We start from the raw sequence: 15,290 nt of genomic DNA, 5'->3' as shown, positions 1-15,290 counted from the left end.
TAGTTATATGAAACCATACCATTTGATGATCACTGGTGCTGAAGTGGGCACCCACCCGGACATTAGAGACATTATCTCCATTAGTGAGCACTATATCGAGTATAGCTCCCTCCCTCGTAGGCTTCATTACCATTTGTTTGAACAGAGCCACTTGCAGGGCATCCACTATCTCTCTACTACTGTTAGATTCCGCAGAAGGGATTCTCCAGTTTACATCCGGTAGATTAAAATCTCCAACAATCACCACTTCTCCCTTCTTACTCATCTTTTGGATGTCTTCAATCAGATCTCTGTCTAGAACTTCCATTTGATTTGGAGGCCTATAAACCACACCGATAACCACTTCTTCTTTGCCCCATCTTCCCTGCAGCTCGGATGCTTGGATATTATTTTTGACATAAAGAGCCACTCCTCCCCCTTTTTTGTCCACTCTGTCCTTTCTTAATAAGTTATATCCCGGTATGGTAGTATCCCAATCATGTGAATCCGTGAACCACGTCTCCGTGACAGCAACAATGTCCAAGTCCGCCTCCACCATTAGGGCTTGCAGGTCTGGGATTTTATTGCCCAAACTATGAGCATTTGTGCACATAGCTTTCCAGTTGTTCTGTGTGACTTATTTAGCTGACTTTTGTTATCCACTTTGCCTTTATTTATTGCATTTGTATTTGTATTTGGGGGGTGACATTCTAATGTCCTACTGTCAATGTTTGAATAGCATTTCTTCTGGCCGATGATCCTGGGAGGCTTTTAACTATAGTGTTTCCCTCACTGAGAGTTCCCAGATTAGTGCCTCTGATGACAGAGTCACCCAGCATAGTGAGCTTTTTCTTTTGGTTACTGATTGTATTATGGAATTCTGTATGCATTGGGTTTCTTCTTTCTTTTCAGATAACACTTCAGATAACCCTTCAATCTCTTGCAGTGGCATTTTGTAGTACTTGTAATGGTTTTAAGAGTTATGTGGGAAGACTGAGCAATAAGGAATTACAGTAGTCTAGGTTTGAGAAAATTAGAGTTTGCAATACAGTTTGGAAGTCTTCAAGAGTTAATAAAGGTTTCAATCGATGTAATATATGCAGCTTGACATAACTTGTCTTGATTAATTTATTGATGTGCTTTTTCATAGTAAGGTTGTCATCTAGCTGGATACCTAAATCCCGTACTTGGTTTGAAGGAGTAATTTGAAAATGACCTAGGTTTAGAGTCTATGGTTTAGCTATCGAAGAGTTTCTCCTTAACCAAATGATTTCAGTTTTTTTTGGGTTTAATGTTAGTTTAAGTTTCAATAGTTCCTGCTGCATTGCTTTCATAAAGGTTGAAAGTGTCAATGCTGTGTTTTCAAATGTTTTGGAGAGTGGAATGTAAAACTGTATGTTGTCAGCGTATAGGAAGAATGTAGTTCCTAAATCCACCAGTAGTTTGCACAGTGGGAGCATATAGATATTGAATATTGGCAAGAGTGCAGAGCCTTGAAGGACCCCTGTATCAATTTAGAAAGTATCAGATATGTGATTGCCCAGTTTGACTTGGAATGTTCTATTAGATAGGAAGGAAGGGAACCATTTGAGAACATCACCTTTGATCCCAATGTTGCACAGCTGATGGCACAATAGGGTATGGCTCACACAGTGTTAAAGGCGGCTGTTAAGTTGATTAGCATGAGAAAATAAGATTCACCCACATCAAATCCTCGTAGAACTGAGTCCGTTAATGAGAGAAGTGTCTCAGTTGATTGTTTCCTAAATCTGAATTGATCTGGGAAGAAAATATATTGGTCTTCCAAGTGATTTACCAGTTGGGTAAATACTGTTTTTTTCAAGTACTTTTGATGGAAAAGACATGTTGGATATTGGACGATGGCTGTCCCAATTGTCAATTCTACCATTTTTATTTTTGGGGATCGGCTTTATCACACTTGTTTTAATCCATGTGGTACAATTCCTTCTGATAGAGAATGATTAATTAAGGTTGTTATTGTTAGGGTGATAACATGGTTTACTTGTTTCAAGGAACTGGCTGGTATTGGGTCATGTTGGTGATTAGCAGGCTTAATTTTTAGCAATGATTCGACTGATTTTGAGGTTTGTTACTCTTTCGAACATGGCCCACTTAACCAGGCCATGTGAATCTTCAGGTGCTCTTGTTGGAGAACAGGTAGTGTATTGAATTTTTAACCTGTTGATTTTATCTAAAAAGGATGTGGCATATTATTGCAAGCGGCCTTTGAGAAGTTATAGTTTCTCGAAATGGAAGATGATGGGTCCTTAATTAGATGTTTAACAACATCAAAGAGCAATTTAGAATTAAATATTACCCCGTGAATCTGTTTAGCATAGTAATCCTTTTTTGCTTTATTGGTTAGTGTGTGATATTTTGTTAGGAGAGATTTTTATTTTCCTAGGGATTCAGAAGATGGGCATTTCTGCCATTGTTTCTCTAATTTTCTAAGGTTCTGTTCTAAGCATCTTAAATCTTCATTGTACCAGGGCTTCTTTTGTTTAGAGGTATTCCTTTCTTTATTAATGGTTTTTGTTTAGACTGGACTGAGGTTTTCTGCTATGTCATTGACTATCTGATCCCAGGAATCAAATGCTGAGCAAGCATTTGATTGACTAGTTCAAGGAAATTATCTTCTAATGATTCTGCAAGTACCTACATGTCTATCTTTTTCCTGAAGGTAAAAGTATGGTTATTATCTATGCTTTCATTGGTTGAGTTGAGAAAGGTTATTTTTGCCTTTATTAATTGGTGATCAGAATAGGGCAGTCTGTTGTGAGAGGTATTTGTTGCGGCTCTCGGTCACGGCAACCCCCGACTGGGCCCCCCTACCTGCTCCACTGCCTCTCTTCGCCACAACACACTCCGCTCTGCGGCCGGCCTCCCACGGCCTGCCGCATGGCTGCCAACGCCGTCCTCCTCTCTTCAGCGGGGCTCTCCCTAGGCGTGTGCGTGGGAGGTCCCGCCCTTTAAAGGGACAGGAGCGGGAATGTCAAGTCCGGTCCCGGAAGATGACGTCATCCAGCAGGGGTGTTTAAACCCCACAGCTCCCTCTGAACATTGCCTTTGCAACAGGTCTTCTCTACTTGAGTGCTAGTTGCTACAGACGTCCTCCATTCCTGCCTTGCTCCAGTTCCAGCTTCCGTTCCTGCCTTGTTCCAGTTCCAGCATCCGTTCCTGCCTTGCTCCAGCTCCACTCTCCGTTCCTGCCTTGCTCCAGTTCCTGCCTCATTCCTGCTCCTGTCTCCATTCCTCGGCTTGATCTCCAGGTTTGACCTTGGCTTGTCTTCTCATCTCTGCTGGTCTGCTTCCCACCTTGACCCTTGGCCTGTTTCACCATTTCCGCTTCTTCGTTGCCTGTCCCGGATCTTCTGCCTGGACTCTGGTTTCACTCTTCACTGCCTGCACAGACCCGGACTGCTAACCTTGTCACCATCACCACCTCCTGGAGATGAGTTCCATTGGGAGCAATCCCCCGGTGGATATCTACCACTTGCTCCGGCTCAAGGGTCCACAACCATAACAGTATTGATTAGACAGTTACTGGTATTGGCAAATATTAGGTCTAGAATATGTCCCGTTTTGAGTTGCTTTGAAAACAAATTGGGACCATCCCAAAGCTTCAATTGTCTCTAGAAACATTTCACAAGCTTTGTTTCTCTGTGTTTTATCTACATGGAGGTTAAAGTTTCCTACAATTAAGGTGAAATCTGGTGATGGAAACACCTTAGCGAATAGTTCAATTAGTGGTTGTTTATAGTCCCGAGGACGGCTGTCTCGGGAACTATTTAATTATTACCTACCTTACCAGCAGGGCAGAGACTTTACTAGCAATGTCAACTGTCATGGTGAGCAGACTTTTTGTGGTAAACCTGGAGGACAATAGGGCAATCCCATGTTTAGTTGTGGAGATTTTAGAATTGCAACTTGGCAGGGAGGATTACTCTCTATTTTGTAAAGTACTAGCTTAAGTTCTTTTTTTTACAAATTATTAATAAACCCTCACTTTTTCGTTTGGGTCTAGGAAAATGAAATGCCTCATAGTTAGGGTGGGAAATTTGCTTTAAGAGTACATTATCTTTGTCAGTCAGCCAGGTTTCAGAGATGCAAAATATAGTGGGGTGTAAATCCTCTAGCAGGTCATTAAAATAAAAGGACTTTAGGGTTCTTAGATCAAAAAAATCAGGGCCTTGGAGCATGATTTGGACTTTTTTTTTACAATGTGGTCTTCAAATCATGATCTAGCTGGAGAAATATAAATTAAGATTTTCACTGGCAAACTTGTCCTTTGTAGCCATAGCCAGGGTTACCGCTCCTTCAATAGACTAAGGCAACTAACTCAAAAGCAAAAAAAGAAAGAAAGAAGCGTGGCAGCTCCAAAACTTAGGTGAATAGATAAGGAAACAAAAAAAAAATGCTACCAAATGTCAAAAATTAAAATACATTTAGAGGGGAGGGGAGTGGAAGGAGGGAAGACATTTTAGCCACTTTTTCGATGTATCCTTTAGAGTATTTGGAAATCCCTATTTTCCTTATGTTGAAAATCCTTATTCCTTTGAATTATGAAGTTTTAATACAAAATATAGTTAAACATGATTACAGCAGACAAGCTTCCGATTCCTCTCACTGGCAATATTATGCTTTCATACAAAATTAAACAATCTCATCTTTTCCCTGGCCCTCATAAGACCTAAGCAGTTCTTGTTGAAACTGGAAAACATTGAAATTTGTGTTGGGGAAGAAAAGTCAATATCAAGTTTCAAGTGACGATTACTCTGAACATGGCTGTCTTCATTTTAATTACTTCCCAAGAAGGTAGAGTACTGCTGGTTGAGCTGAAGGAGGCAGTGCTAATGCAGGATGGGATGGGACTGCATTGTAGAAAGAAGCCCCCTGTCCAGCCTCCGGTGAGCTCTGTGCCCAGCCTTGTGCTTTGCTGAACATCGATGCATTCACCAATTCACCCAGTACGATCTAGGAAAGGTAGCTAGATCAATGCATAATAAAAGTTTCATTTAATATATAGGAAATGCACTTCTTTACTACAAGTCACGCAAGATGAGATCTGGATGTCAATATGATTATTAAGAAAGGTTAGTTTTTAAGAAGTGAAAATGTGTTATTTTTGTTGTTCTTTTCACATGGAGCTCCTATGGTGGCATGTGGGTCATGATCGGAAATAAGTAAATAAATAAGTAAATGCATGTATTTAACAGTTGAGGCGCCTGCCCCAACTTCTCCTGGCACGGAGGGCTCATGGCGGAAGTAATGAGCCACTGCTTCACCCATGGTCCTGGGTTCTTCCCTCACAGGGGTAAATAGTCTTTCAAGGCCCTTACGGGTTTTTTCCCCCTCACCTGGAGTTCCTCACCAAAACTCTCAAGAATCACTCCAGGACCCCACAGCATGACTTCCCCAATTCTGAAGGCCTGGGCTCAGTGATCTTGGGCCCTAGCCACCTTCCCAGGATAGGAACCAGCTCTCAGCACCGCTCTGCTGAGATACATTCCCCATGAAGAACTTTTCTTCTTTGAGGGAGAGCTCCAAAGAACCTCTCGCTTAGAAAGAGAGGCTCGAAGAGCCCTGAACTACGAGGGCACAGGAGTTTTGTTAAACGTATGACACCGCCCATGGGGAGTGTCAAACCTCTTCTAACACTCCTAATCTACTCTGATATCACGCACCTCATATAGGATTTGTTGAGACACTGATGCACTGGTTAGGGGCAGTTTGGGGACTCCCCTACACTGTAAAACTTGTTTTATTTAAATGTGCAGAAACAATACCGATCTTCCATGGAAGAGGCTAAGAGGAAAGGATATGACCTCAGAGTTGATGCTATCTCTATCAAAGCTGCTAAAGCTTCTAGAGACATTGCTAGTAAGGTAAGTCCTTAAAAAAAAAAAGAAACTTGTATCATTAAATATTGTCTAATTGTCAATTAGATGAATAAGTAATTTACTTGTTATTTAAATCTATGGCAGACCTGATAATAAAAACAAACCATTTTGAAAAACCTTTGCGATAATTTAGCCACCACTACTTTTAGTAGGAAATTGAGACACACTTCTTAGGAGTCAGCTATCTGCCACACAGATGTCCTTCCTTGACGTGGGGGGCCAGAAGCAACCAGAGCCAGCAAAGGTGATCGAGAAAGCTGGCTCAAAGTGAAAAATACACACACGCCTTAGGAGTAGATGGAGGAGATGTGCTTCTCTCCGGCAGACTAGCAGCAAGACTGGCTCTGAGCTGCAAGTGTCGTCCTGAAGGAGGAAGGGGAGAGGTGTTCAGAGCAGCAGCTTCTGTTACCACAGCAGTTAGTGTTCTCCCTATTTTGCTGCAGGCTGGGAGTGAAAAGCAGCAGAATTTGGCTGCCATTCTAGCAGGTATCATATACTCTCCTCAGCAGCCTGCAATTTCTCACAAGCTTGCTTGAGTAGTTTCCCCACAACGGCATAAACATTGAAGCAGCAACTAGAACAGTTTGAGATAATGTTAAGGATTACGGGAGGGGTAACTTGCTATCAACAGAGATTTTCTGTAGCATGCATATAAACCTGAGGCTCATAAATTCAAACCCTTGCTTGGTCCATTTAGCATTTATCTCATTTAAGGCTAATAAAATGAGGGATGATTTGATAGTAATGTCATCAAACTTGTTTATAAAATGCCCTGAGGTCTTAGGAAACGAGTTACTGTATAAATGCAACATTACTATTTTTTTAAAATGTATTAAAAGCAATCATTAGTAAAACATTGTTTTCATGTATTTAATCTATTCCTCTGTTAATGAGAAATTATTTTTAGCATGTGTTAACTTGTTACAGTACAAGTACACAGAGAGCTATGAGAAGGCCAAAGGGAAACTTGTTGGCCTCCGCAGTCTACAAGATGATCCCCAGCTGGTCCATTTCATGAAAGTAGCTAAGATGCAGTCAGAGCGAGAATACAAGAAAGATTATGAGAAGACCAAGACCAAGTACCATACACCTGTGACTACGTTCAGTGTCATGGCAGCAAAGGAGGCTCAAGCGGCTATATCAAACACTAACTACAAGCGGCTCATCCACAATTACGTTCTCCTGCCAGATGCACAGAGCCTGGAGCTGGCCAGGACCAGGAATTTAATTCAGAGTGATGTAAGCTTCTGTTTTCCACTTATATAATTCTTGTTATGTTCTGTTGCCTCTGAGTGCAGCAGAGTTCATTAAATCATGGTTCTCTTTATAATTTCGTTCTGATAGAATGAATATAAGCAGGACTATAATACTTGGTACAAAGGAATGGGCTGGATCCCAATTGGTTCTCTTGATGTGGAAAAGTCCAAGAGAGCTTCTGAAATCGTGAGTGAAGCAAAATATCGCCAGCACCCAAGTCAATTTCATTTTACCAGCTTGACCGACTCTATGAACATGGAGCTTGCTAAACAGAACGCACAGGTTATGAATAAGGTAAGAAGACAGAGCGTAGATGATCTGGAAAAATAATCACTTTTCTGGAGCAGGGAGGAGGGCTGAAATGCACAGTGTTGTCTTTTACAATAAATGCAACAAAAAAGGGACCATGCTAAAAAAAAAAAAAACAAAAAGAGGAGCTTCCAATAAAAATGGCTGGTTATGTAGTCTGTTTGTAAGAGATCTCAGTCTGGATTACTGGCTTTCAGGCCAAAGCAATATCGGCATGATTGAGCGCCTGCTCCTTTAATGCTTGCCAATCCACCTCTCCCGGGTGCCTGATTTAATATTTAAATCGGGTGCCGTGGTAAAAAGGAGGCGCTAGGGGAAATCACATGCCCCTAATGCCTCCTCAGCAGCGGACGCCCAGGAGAGGTGGCTGTTTGCGTTGAGCCGTGTGGCGCACAGTTTTGCATCGGCCTGCTTGTTGGTTATCGGATTTCTTTATCTACTGTAGTTTTCTTTTCTCTTACTCTCCTTCCATATTTCTGGATCTCTTCCTTTGACTCTCAAATGTTTTCTGCGTTTTGTCTGTTTTCTTCTGGATTGATATTTTCCTTGTAAAAAAAAAAATAAAAACAAAAAAACCCCCAGGTGGTTAAAAAGTAAAGGAGCATAGACAATAGAATATAGAAGATGAGGGAAGTAGAGGAGCATAATGAGAAGGATGAATGAAAGGGAGGTAGAAGGGGTTGCAGCTGACAGAACATTAACATTTCCTGCTGGTGCAGATTTACATTGTATATTATCTCAGTTAAAGAGATACTATATTTTGAGATGAAAACTCAAACACGGACTAAATTTATCAATCTACAAATGAGTTAATGTGATTTATTCCTATACTGACTGTATAAGTAGATACTATAAAGTTAGTTTGTAATTACCACCCTTTTTTTTTTTTTATAAACAGCATTTATACATTGATGCTTGGGAGAAGGATAAGACAAAGATTCATGTTATGCCAGATACACCAGAGATTGAACAGGCCAAACTGAACAAGATGATATTCAGCCAGGTAAGGAACTTTAAAGCTAGAGGCTGTGGGCCTTACACAATAAAGACTTTTCCATAGGCACAGAATGGGGAGAAATTATTTTTGACTAAGGCCCTATATCTTACCTCTAGGTGTATGGCATACTTCATATGTGGGTCGATTTTCAAAACCACACGTGCGCGTGGTTCCTGGCACACGCACATGGACGTGCCGATTTTATAACATGCGCGTGCCGGCATGCGCATGATATGAAACCGAATGTTCGCGTGCACACGGGTGCGGGATTATAACATCCGCATGCGCATATGCGGGCGGACCGTGACTCGCGTGCGCAGGGGGAGGGATTTTCAAATTGCACGTGGCAATGCAATCAGCTTTTTTTTTTTTTTTTTTTACTACTTACTGCACCTCTGGAGCAGAAGTATTTTCCACACGCTGGCCGGCTGCCGGCGCGCGCTTCCCCGGAACAGTGGCTAATGGCTGCTGTCCTGGCCAGCCTCCGCCTCACCCAGATCTCGCCCCCCCCCCCATCTGCCCCTTTTTTCAGGGCCCGGCACTTCTGCGCGTAACCTCAGTTTTTTACGCACGGTGGGCTTTTAAAATGTACTTGATTGTGTATACATTGTGTAACTTTAGTGCAAATATGTTTTAGATAATGAAGAAATTGAAGTATTGTTGGAAAGAAAAATGACTGAAAAGCAAAAACTGTTTGTGTTCCCAATAATCTTTGTAGAAATTAAGAGCTGAATTTTAAGACCTGCGCCCATGTGCGTGCGTTTGCCGCCTCGCGCACATGGAAGTGGCGATTTTAGAACATATGTGCGAATATGCGTGTATACATGCTATGTGCACGTGCATGTGTGCACGATTTTATATTGACACGGGCATGGGCGCGCAAATGCTGCCTCAATCACGTAAGTAGGGGGATCTTAGTAGACACACGCGACGACGCAATTACCTGTTTCCCCAGTTCATTCCCAGTTCTCTCCAGTAAAGTAGAGGACTTCCTAAATCCCCTAGCTAACTTGCTTCCCTTTTACCCTGTTAGCCCTGACCCTTAAAACCCCACTGACTAGCCTAGTTTTTTTTATTTTATAACTTACTGCCATCCAAAGCAGAAGTAAAGTTATGTACTTGTGCATGTAAATACTTACACACAGACTTCATGTTACAGACTCGGCCCGCCCTTTTTAAAAAAAACCTTTTTGATTTGTGCGTGTACCAGGAGATATGCATGTATTTGGTGCATGTGGCACTTTTAAACTCCACCAGTTACTGTTTTAAATCTCAATATGCCCAATGTAGGAGACATTGTCTGTACATCAAGTAAATCCCCCTCACCCCATAGATGAGGTTAATCCCAGCCTTCAAAAGGTGGAAATCCAGTTCACAAAGGGATAGAGGAAATTTAGAGAACAGCATGCTACCTTTAGATCATATATCAATTTCATTTAATTCTTGCTGCTAAATAAATCTATAAAGAGACTCATTCCCATAATAACAAGGAAGGCAGGAAGCAGAAAGTACAGCTACCACAGCCTTCAGTGTATCCAACTGAAAAAATACTATTGCTGGTGGTAAAAAATAAAGAAACCCATATTCATTCCTCTGATGTCTCATTAGGGAGTTTTGAAGAAATCCTAAAATTTCAGGATAATACACCTGGCTCTTGAGTTTTCTTTTCTTGGAGTTTCCCACTCTTGGGGACTAAATAGAATTCTGTACTAATATATATTTTGCTTTTTCCATCTAGCTATCATTGTTTTTCTTTTTGTGTATGCATCTATGCTGTTTGCATGCTTTTACTACTCTTTTGTTCAAGTTTATCTTGGATGTATTTGTTAAATTTACTAAAAAAAAAATAAAATAAAATTCCACTTGCAAGGAGGCAACATCCTGGCTTATAGCCAGAAAAAAACTTTCTTTTGGCCTGGATGGTCTTGGAGACATCAGGGAAAGCTTGAATCTTCTTCCCAAGAAAAGGCGATTCTTCTATCTCTATTGCTTCTGAAGACTATCAAATCTGATGGCCTGATTCACTAAGCCTTTCCCCCCCTTAGACACAGAATAGGAGAAAAGCTTTAGGAAATTTGACGCCTAAGATGTGATCTCACAAAGTGCTTTCCAGCAAAATAAGTTAAAGTTGATAAACAGAAAGTGAATGCCGCAATGCCAAAAACTGTAAAATGCATGTACCATACGACTCTTTATTTATCATTTCAGAAACATTACAGGCTTGGATGGGAAGAAGAACTAAAGAAAGGTTATGACCTCAGACCAGATGCCATTTCAATTACAGCAGCCAAAGCCTCCAGGGATATTGCTAGTGATGTAAGTAACATTTCCATTTTTATCAAAACAACCCCTTCCCACCACCACTCGAGACGAAGCAAGCTACCCCAGATCTTATTCAGCTTCCATCAGCCGTCGCTGAGCAACAATCTCCAGAGTATTCCATCAGAACCACTGTTGTTATGCGTCCTATTTTCTATTTGTGAATGGTGCACACCGAAATCTTGGTCCACACCTGTATAATAAACCTTGGATCAACCACTCTAATTAGTTGATTCATGGTGTAAACAAGAGTGAGTCTTTTTCAGTAACAATATTTTCCATAGGTACAGAATGGTACAAGGTCAATTTCGAATAAGGCACTATGTGCAATCCATGATTTCTATGCAGGCTGAGACCTGGCAACTGCAAATGACTTTTCAGGATGGAATTAGGTTAGCAGCACCATAATTCAAATTTGTTTTCTAAATTTCAGTACAAATACAAGACGGCTTACCGCAAGCAACAGGGCCACCATGTTGGATTCCGCAGTCTGCAAGATGATCCGAAATCGGTGTGGGCCATGTATGTAGCCAAGATACAGAGTGACAGAGAGTACAGGAAAGATTATGAGAAATCGAGAACTAAGTTCAATACGCCAGTAGATATGCTGGAAATCCAGCTAGCCAAGAAATGCCAGACTTTGGTCAGCGACATTGATTACAGGCACTACTTGCACAACTGGACCTGCCTACCAGACCAAACTGATGTTGTTCATGCCAAGAAGGTTAATGAAATACAGAGTAATGTAAGTCTTCTTTTCTCTTGAATTCAAGAAAGAACATAACTTTTTTGGGGGAATGGCCCATAGCTTATTTTGTTTGTATGCAGCACACATGTTTATAATCATCAAAGCAGCAGCTATTCTCACTGGGAATGAAGTTAGGTTTTCTCTCATTCTTTGGTTTCAGAAATATTGACCTTAATGCTGGCTGCAGAAAAAATGATTAAGGCCAAATTCAGTCCTCTTGCTTAGCCTTATCTCAGTCAATTATCCGGCTTTTCTCAAATAGACAAACATACATTGGCCCATATGTTTGATGAATTAAACCCTTTCCAGTAAAGTCTCAGTATGGGGCTGGAATGATTCAGCCCATGAGGGAATATGGTCCATAAATTGTTGGATTATCTTTTAATATTACTGGGTTGCAGATTTCAAAATACCCTTTACAGAGAACTTAAACCTTTTGTTGTATTTAAGTTACAGCTGCAACAGCTTGAAAGATGGGGGTATAATCTAGTCATTTCTGTACAAACTGGAAATAAAGGAATTTTGGCATCTTAGTGCATGTGTGTACGTTTTAAGGTTATTCTCATATTGTTTGAAACAGTTATTTTAACCATTGTTTTTTGTTTCAGCTTGTGTATAAATCCGAATACAATGACTACATGAAGGGCATTGGATGGATGCCACTGGGCTCTTTAGAAGATGAGAAGAATAAGAAAGCTATGGCGGCAGTGCGTGAGAAAAGCTACCGCCAACACCCAGGCAAATTTAGATTCTCAAGCCTCATGGACTCCATGGACATGGTTCTAGCTCAGAATAATGCTAAGACCATGGACAAGGTAAGACCATCTCTTTTATGTGCACTTTCTCATTTGGCATAGTTGCAAGGATTCAAGAAATGAATTAATAAGTTTGTTCACCTAGCATACGATGTCATATTAATATAAATGGCACATGTAGCATTGCTACACAAAAGGCAATTTCTGCATAAGATATGTCACTCCTAGATTTATGTAGACTAGCTAAACTCAAGGCTGTGTGGCATTCATGTCTATGTTCAATCAAATATGTTGGCAAGTTAAAGAATCGTGATCCTCTGGCTTATGCATTGGAGATGTGTGAATAATGTATGATCAAAAAACAGAACAGCTGAATTTCAGCCTCATTCAGGTTTGACAAAACTTTTGGATTTTAGCCAGTCACTTCAGGGAAACCTATGGAATTCTCCATGGCGGATTTGGGTGAAATTTAAAAATAATTCGCAAAAGTCTGTAACAACTTAATACAGAAGAATCTCAGCGTGAATCCTCCAGTCCAAGAGATTCATCTTTTTCAAGGATCTGAAGTGGGTTTTTGGATCCAATTTAGAATTTTCACATTTTCCATACAAAAAAATAGCTTGACGATCCATTCATTGAAACATCTGAATTTACCAGGTTCAATGAATATTTCAGTGAATTTATTTTGCAGAAACTCCCACATTTGCTAAACATTTAAAAGCTAGACTAGAAAAGAGTTTGAATATAATTAGAGATTATATGCTTCATGCCCAACTTGATATATCTCAATCATCTGTAATTCATAGTATGCATTTTCAGGAGCTAATTGTATGAACAAATTATTAGTGAGAACTAGATGTTTTAAACATTTTCCCTCGTACACAAATTGGGCCTGATTTATCAAAGAATGGGAAAATAGCCTTTCTAAATTGACCTCAAAAAGGAAAACTATTGAAGCACATTTTCAGCCACTTAACTGGCTAAGGCCTGGATTTATCAAAATGCGATAAGTATTGCATGCAATAGCAAAAGGGGCGTGTTTTATGCAAATAGAAAGTTTATCGCAATTTGCGCTAATACCTATGCGAAGAGCTAAGTTAGTGCAAATTGCGATAACGTTTTCACACTTTGAGATACATGACAGACCTGTTGTATTTCCTGCATACAACCACTGGGGGACCATTTTTAATGGTCCCAGGGAACTCAGATGAGAGAGAGAGAGAGATAAGGGCTTAGAGCTTTTCGCATGCGAAAACGCCTTAGCGCATTTTGATAAATGACCCCCTAACTTTGCTGTGCTGCTGAATATACCCGGCTATGCCAAAGCCAGATCAGTATACTCGGCTAATTTTAGGACAATCTGGCTATGTTTTCTGGCTAATGCTGAAAGTTGGCATTTGTACGGATAATTTAGCCAGATAACCAGTCCCTCCCTGGTACTCCCCTGCCCTGCCCTACCCAGGATTTTAGCTGGATAAAAAAATTAGCCAGCTGGGTCTGGGGCAGTCAGATTGGTGGGAATTTAAATCCTGCGATTTGTTCGACTAAGTCCAAAATTTAGGAAGATAAACCGCTTTCAGAATTGATCTCCTTTAGTATATATGATCCTAAATGTTTTACTTTAATCTGCATATAAGTGATACTGAGATTATTTTTTTCATCATAGAAACGTTATAAAGAAGCATGGGAGAAGGATAAGACACAGATTCACGTCATGCCTGACACACCCGACATCCTTCTGGCTAAAGCTAACTTAATCAATACGAGTGAAGTAAGTCTGATTATGAATTTTGTGCGTGTGTCTTCTTAGGTTTTGAATTGTCATTTCTGCAAGCTCAGTTAACAATTGTGAAATGGATTAATTAAGAAACAATTCTAGAACTCCTGGATTCAAAATGTGTGTACGATTTGGTTTGACTGACTGTTTGTTCTGCTGAACGGCATGATGTGATGCACGCATGAAAAGGCATACGCTGAGCTGTATGACAGGCTAGGAGCACAGTATCAGTAATGGATCCTAACCAGGAACCACGGAAGTTCCCTTGCCATTTTTAAAATCTTTAAAAAGTGATGTCCTTTAGGATTTAAGTGGCATGTGTTTCAGGTCCAATAAACTTAGAATTTAAGGTTGAATTTAAAAAAATGGACTAATGATTAAATAATAAAGGGCTCCTTTGGAAGTAACATCAAGTAACATCACAATAAGGTGGTAATTTTCAAAACCGTTTCTGCATGTAAATGACTTGTTATAAAATTGCCAGGGGTTTGTATACATAAAAGTGGGTGCATATCATGATTTCGTCTCCAAGGCCCAAGACACAAATGTGAGAACCTCCTCACTGAGTGTATATTATGATAATTCACTCTGGTTGGGTATTCCAAATTAAAACATTACTGTGATTAGTTCAATTTAATCCATTTGCATAAAAAAAATGTGTTCCCAGTTGCATCCATGTCCCATTTCCTTACTCTTCTTCTCTTTCCCTCTCTCTGTAAAGGTGTCCCTTAGCACTGGGTCCTGAGATATTCTTACCCTTCAGGGTGTGGAAAGATAGGATATCCCCACCCATCTGGGACAAGTGTAGGGAGACCCCCTTCCCCAACAGCACCTGAGGTCCAGATATATTCCAGGCCTTCTCCTACAGCCAGGGGGGAAGACTCCAAATGTCCTACATTTCTTTCTCTTCATCTCCTCTCAAAACTATATAGTTGGTTTTCTTTGGTCGAAAGGTCCCGTGGTTAGAACAAAAGGTCAGATCTTCTCTTTCCTTAATCTCTGGGAATGAAGAGTGGCAGCAAACTTTCTGCAAATACAAAAATATCTTCTCAAAACTCTATCAAACACAATGCCCCCCCCCCCCCCCAAGTTATGAGATAGGCACAGCAAGTCTTCTCTATCCCTTTCTCTCCTAAAGCCAGGATGAGAGATTCACAAAAGTGAAAAAAAACAAAAAACCTTCCAAAATGATTTCACAAAAACAATTCACTTATTCCAAAAACCTGAG

General features: G+C 40.5%; 1 protein-coding gene across 28 annotated transcripts in view; it reads left to right on the top strand.

The window, feature by feature from the left end:
• The window catches only part of NEB (nebulin), a 421,259-nt gene that overhangs the window by 108,942 nt on the left and 297,027 nt on the right, over positions 1–15,290 (top strand). For all 28 annotated transcript variants that reach the window (XM_029605471.1, XM_029605466.1, XM_029605487.1 and 25 more), the window contains 8 exons: positions 5,778–5,885; positions 6,828–7,139; positions 7,245–7,451; positions 8,365–8,469; positions 10,672–10,779; positions 11,216–11,527; positions 12,139–12,345; positions 13,952–14,056. In XM_029605471.1, coding sequence (XP_029461331.1) covers positions 5,778–5,885; positions 6,828–7,139; positions 7,245–7,451; positions 8,365–8,469; positions 10,672–10,779; positions 11,216–11,527; positions 12,139–12,345; positions 13,952–14,056 — 1,464 coding nt within the window. The remainder of the gene's footprint in view (positions 1–5,777; positions 5,886–6,827; positions 7,140–7,244; positions 7,452–8,364; positions 8,470–10,671; positions 10,780–11,215; positions 11,528–12,138; positions 12,346–13,951; positions 14,057–15,290) is intronic.

This window comes from Rhinatrema bivittatum, chromosome 6 (assembly GCF_901001135.1).
Source record: "Rhinatrema bivittatum chromosome 6, aRhiBiv1.1, whole genome shotgun sequence".
NCBI lineage: Eukaryota > Metazoa > Chordata > Amphibia > Gymnophiona > Rhinatrematidae > Rhinatrema > Rhinatrema bivittatum.
This window is presented reverse-complemented; position numbering and strand designations above follow the sequence as displayed.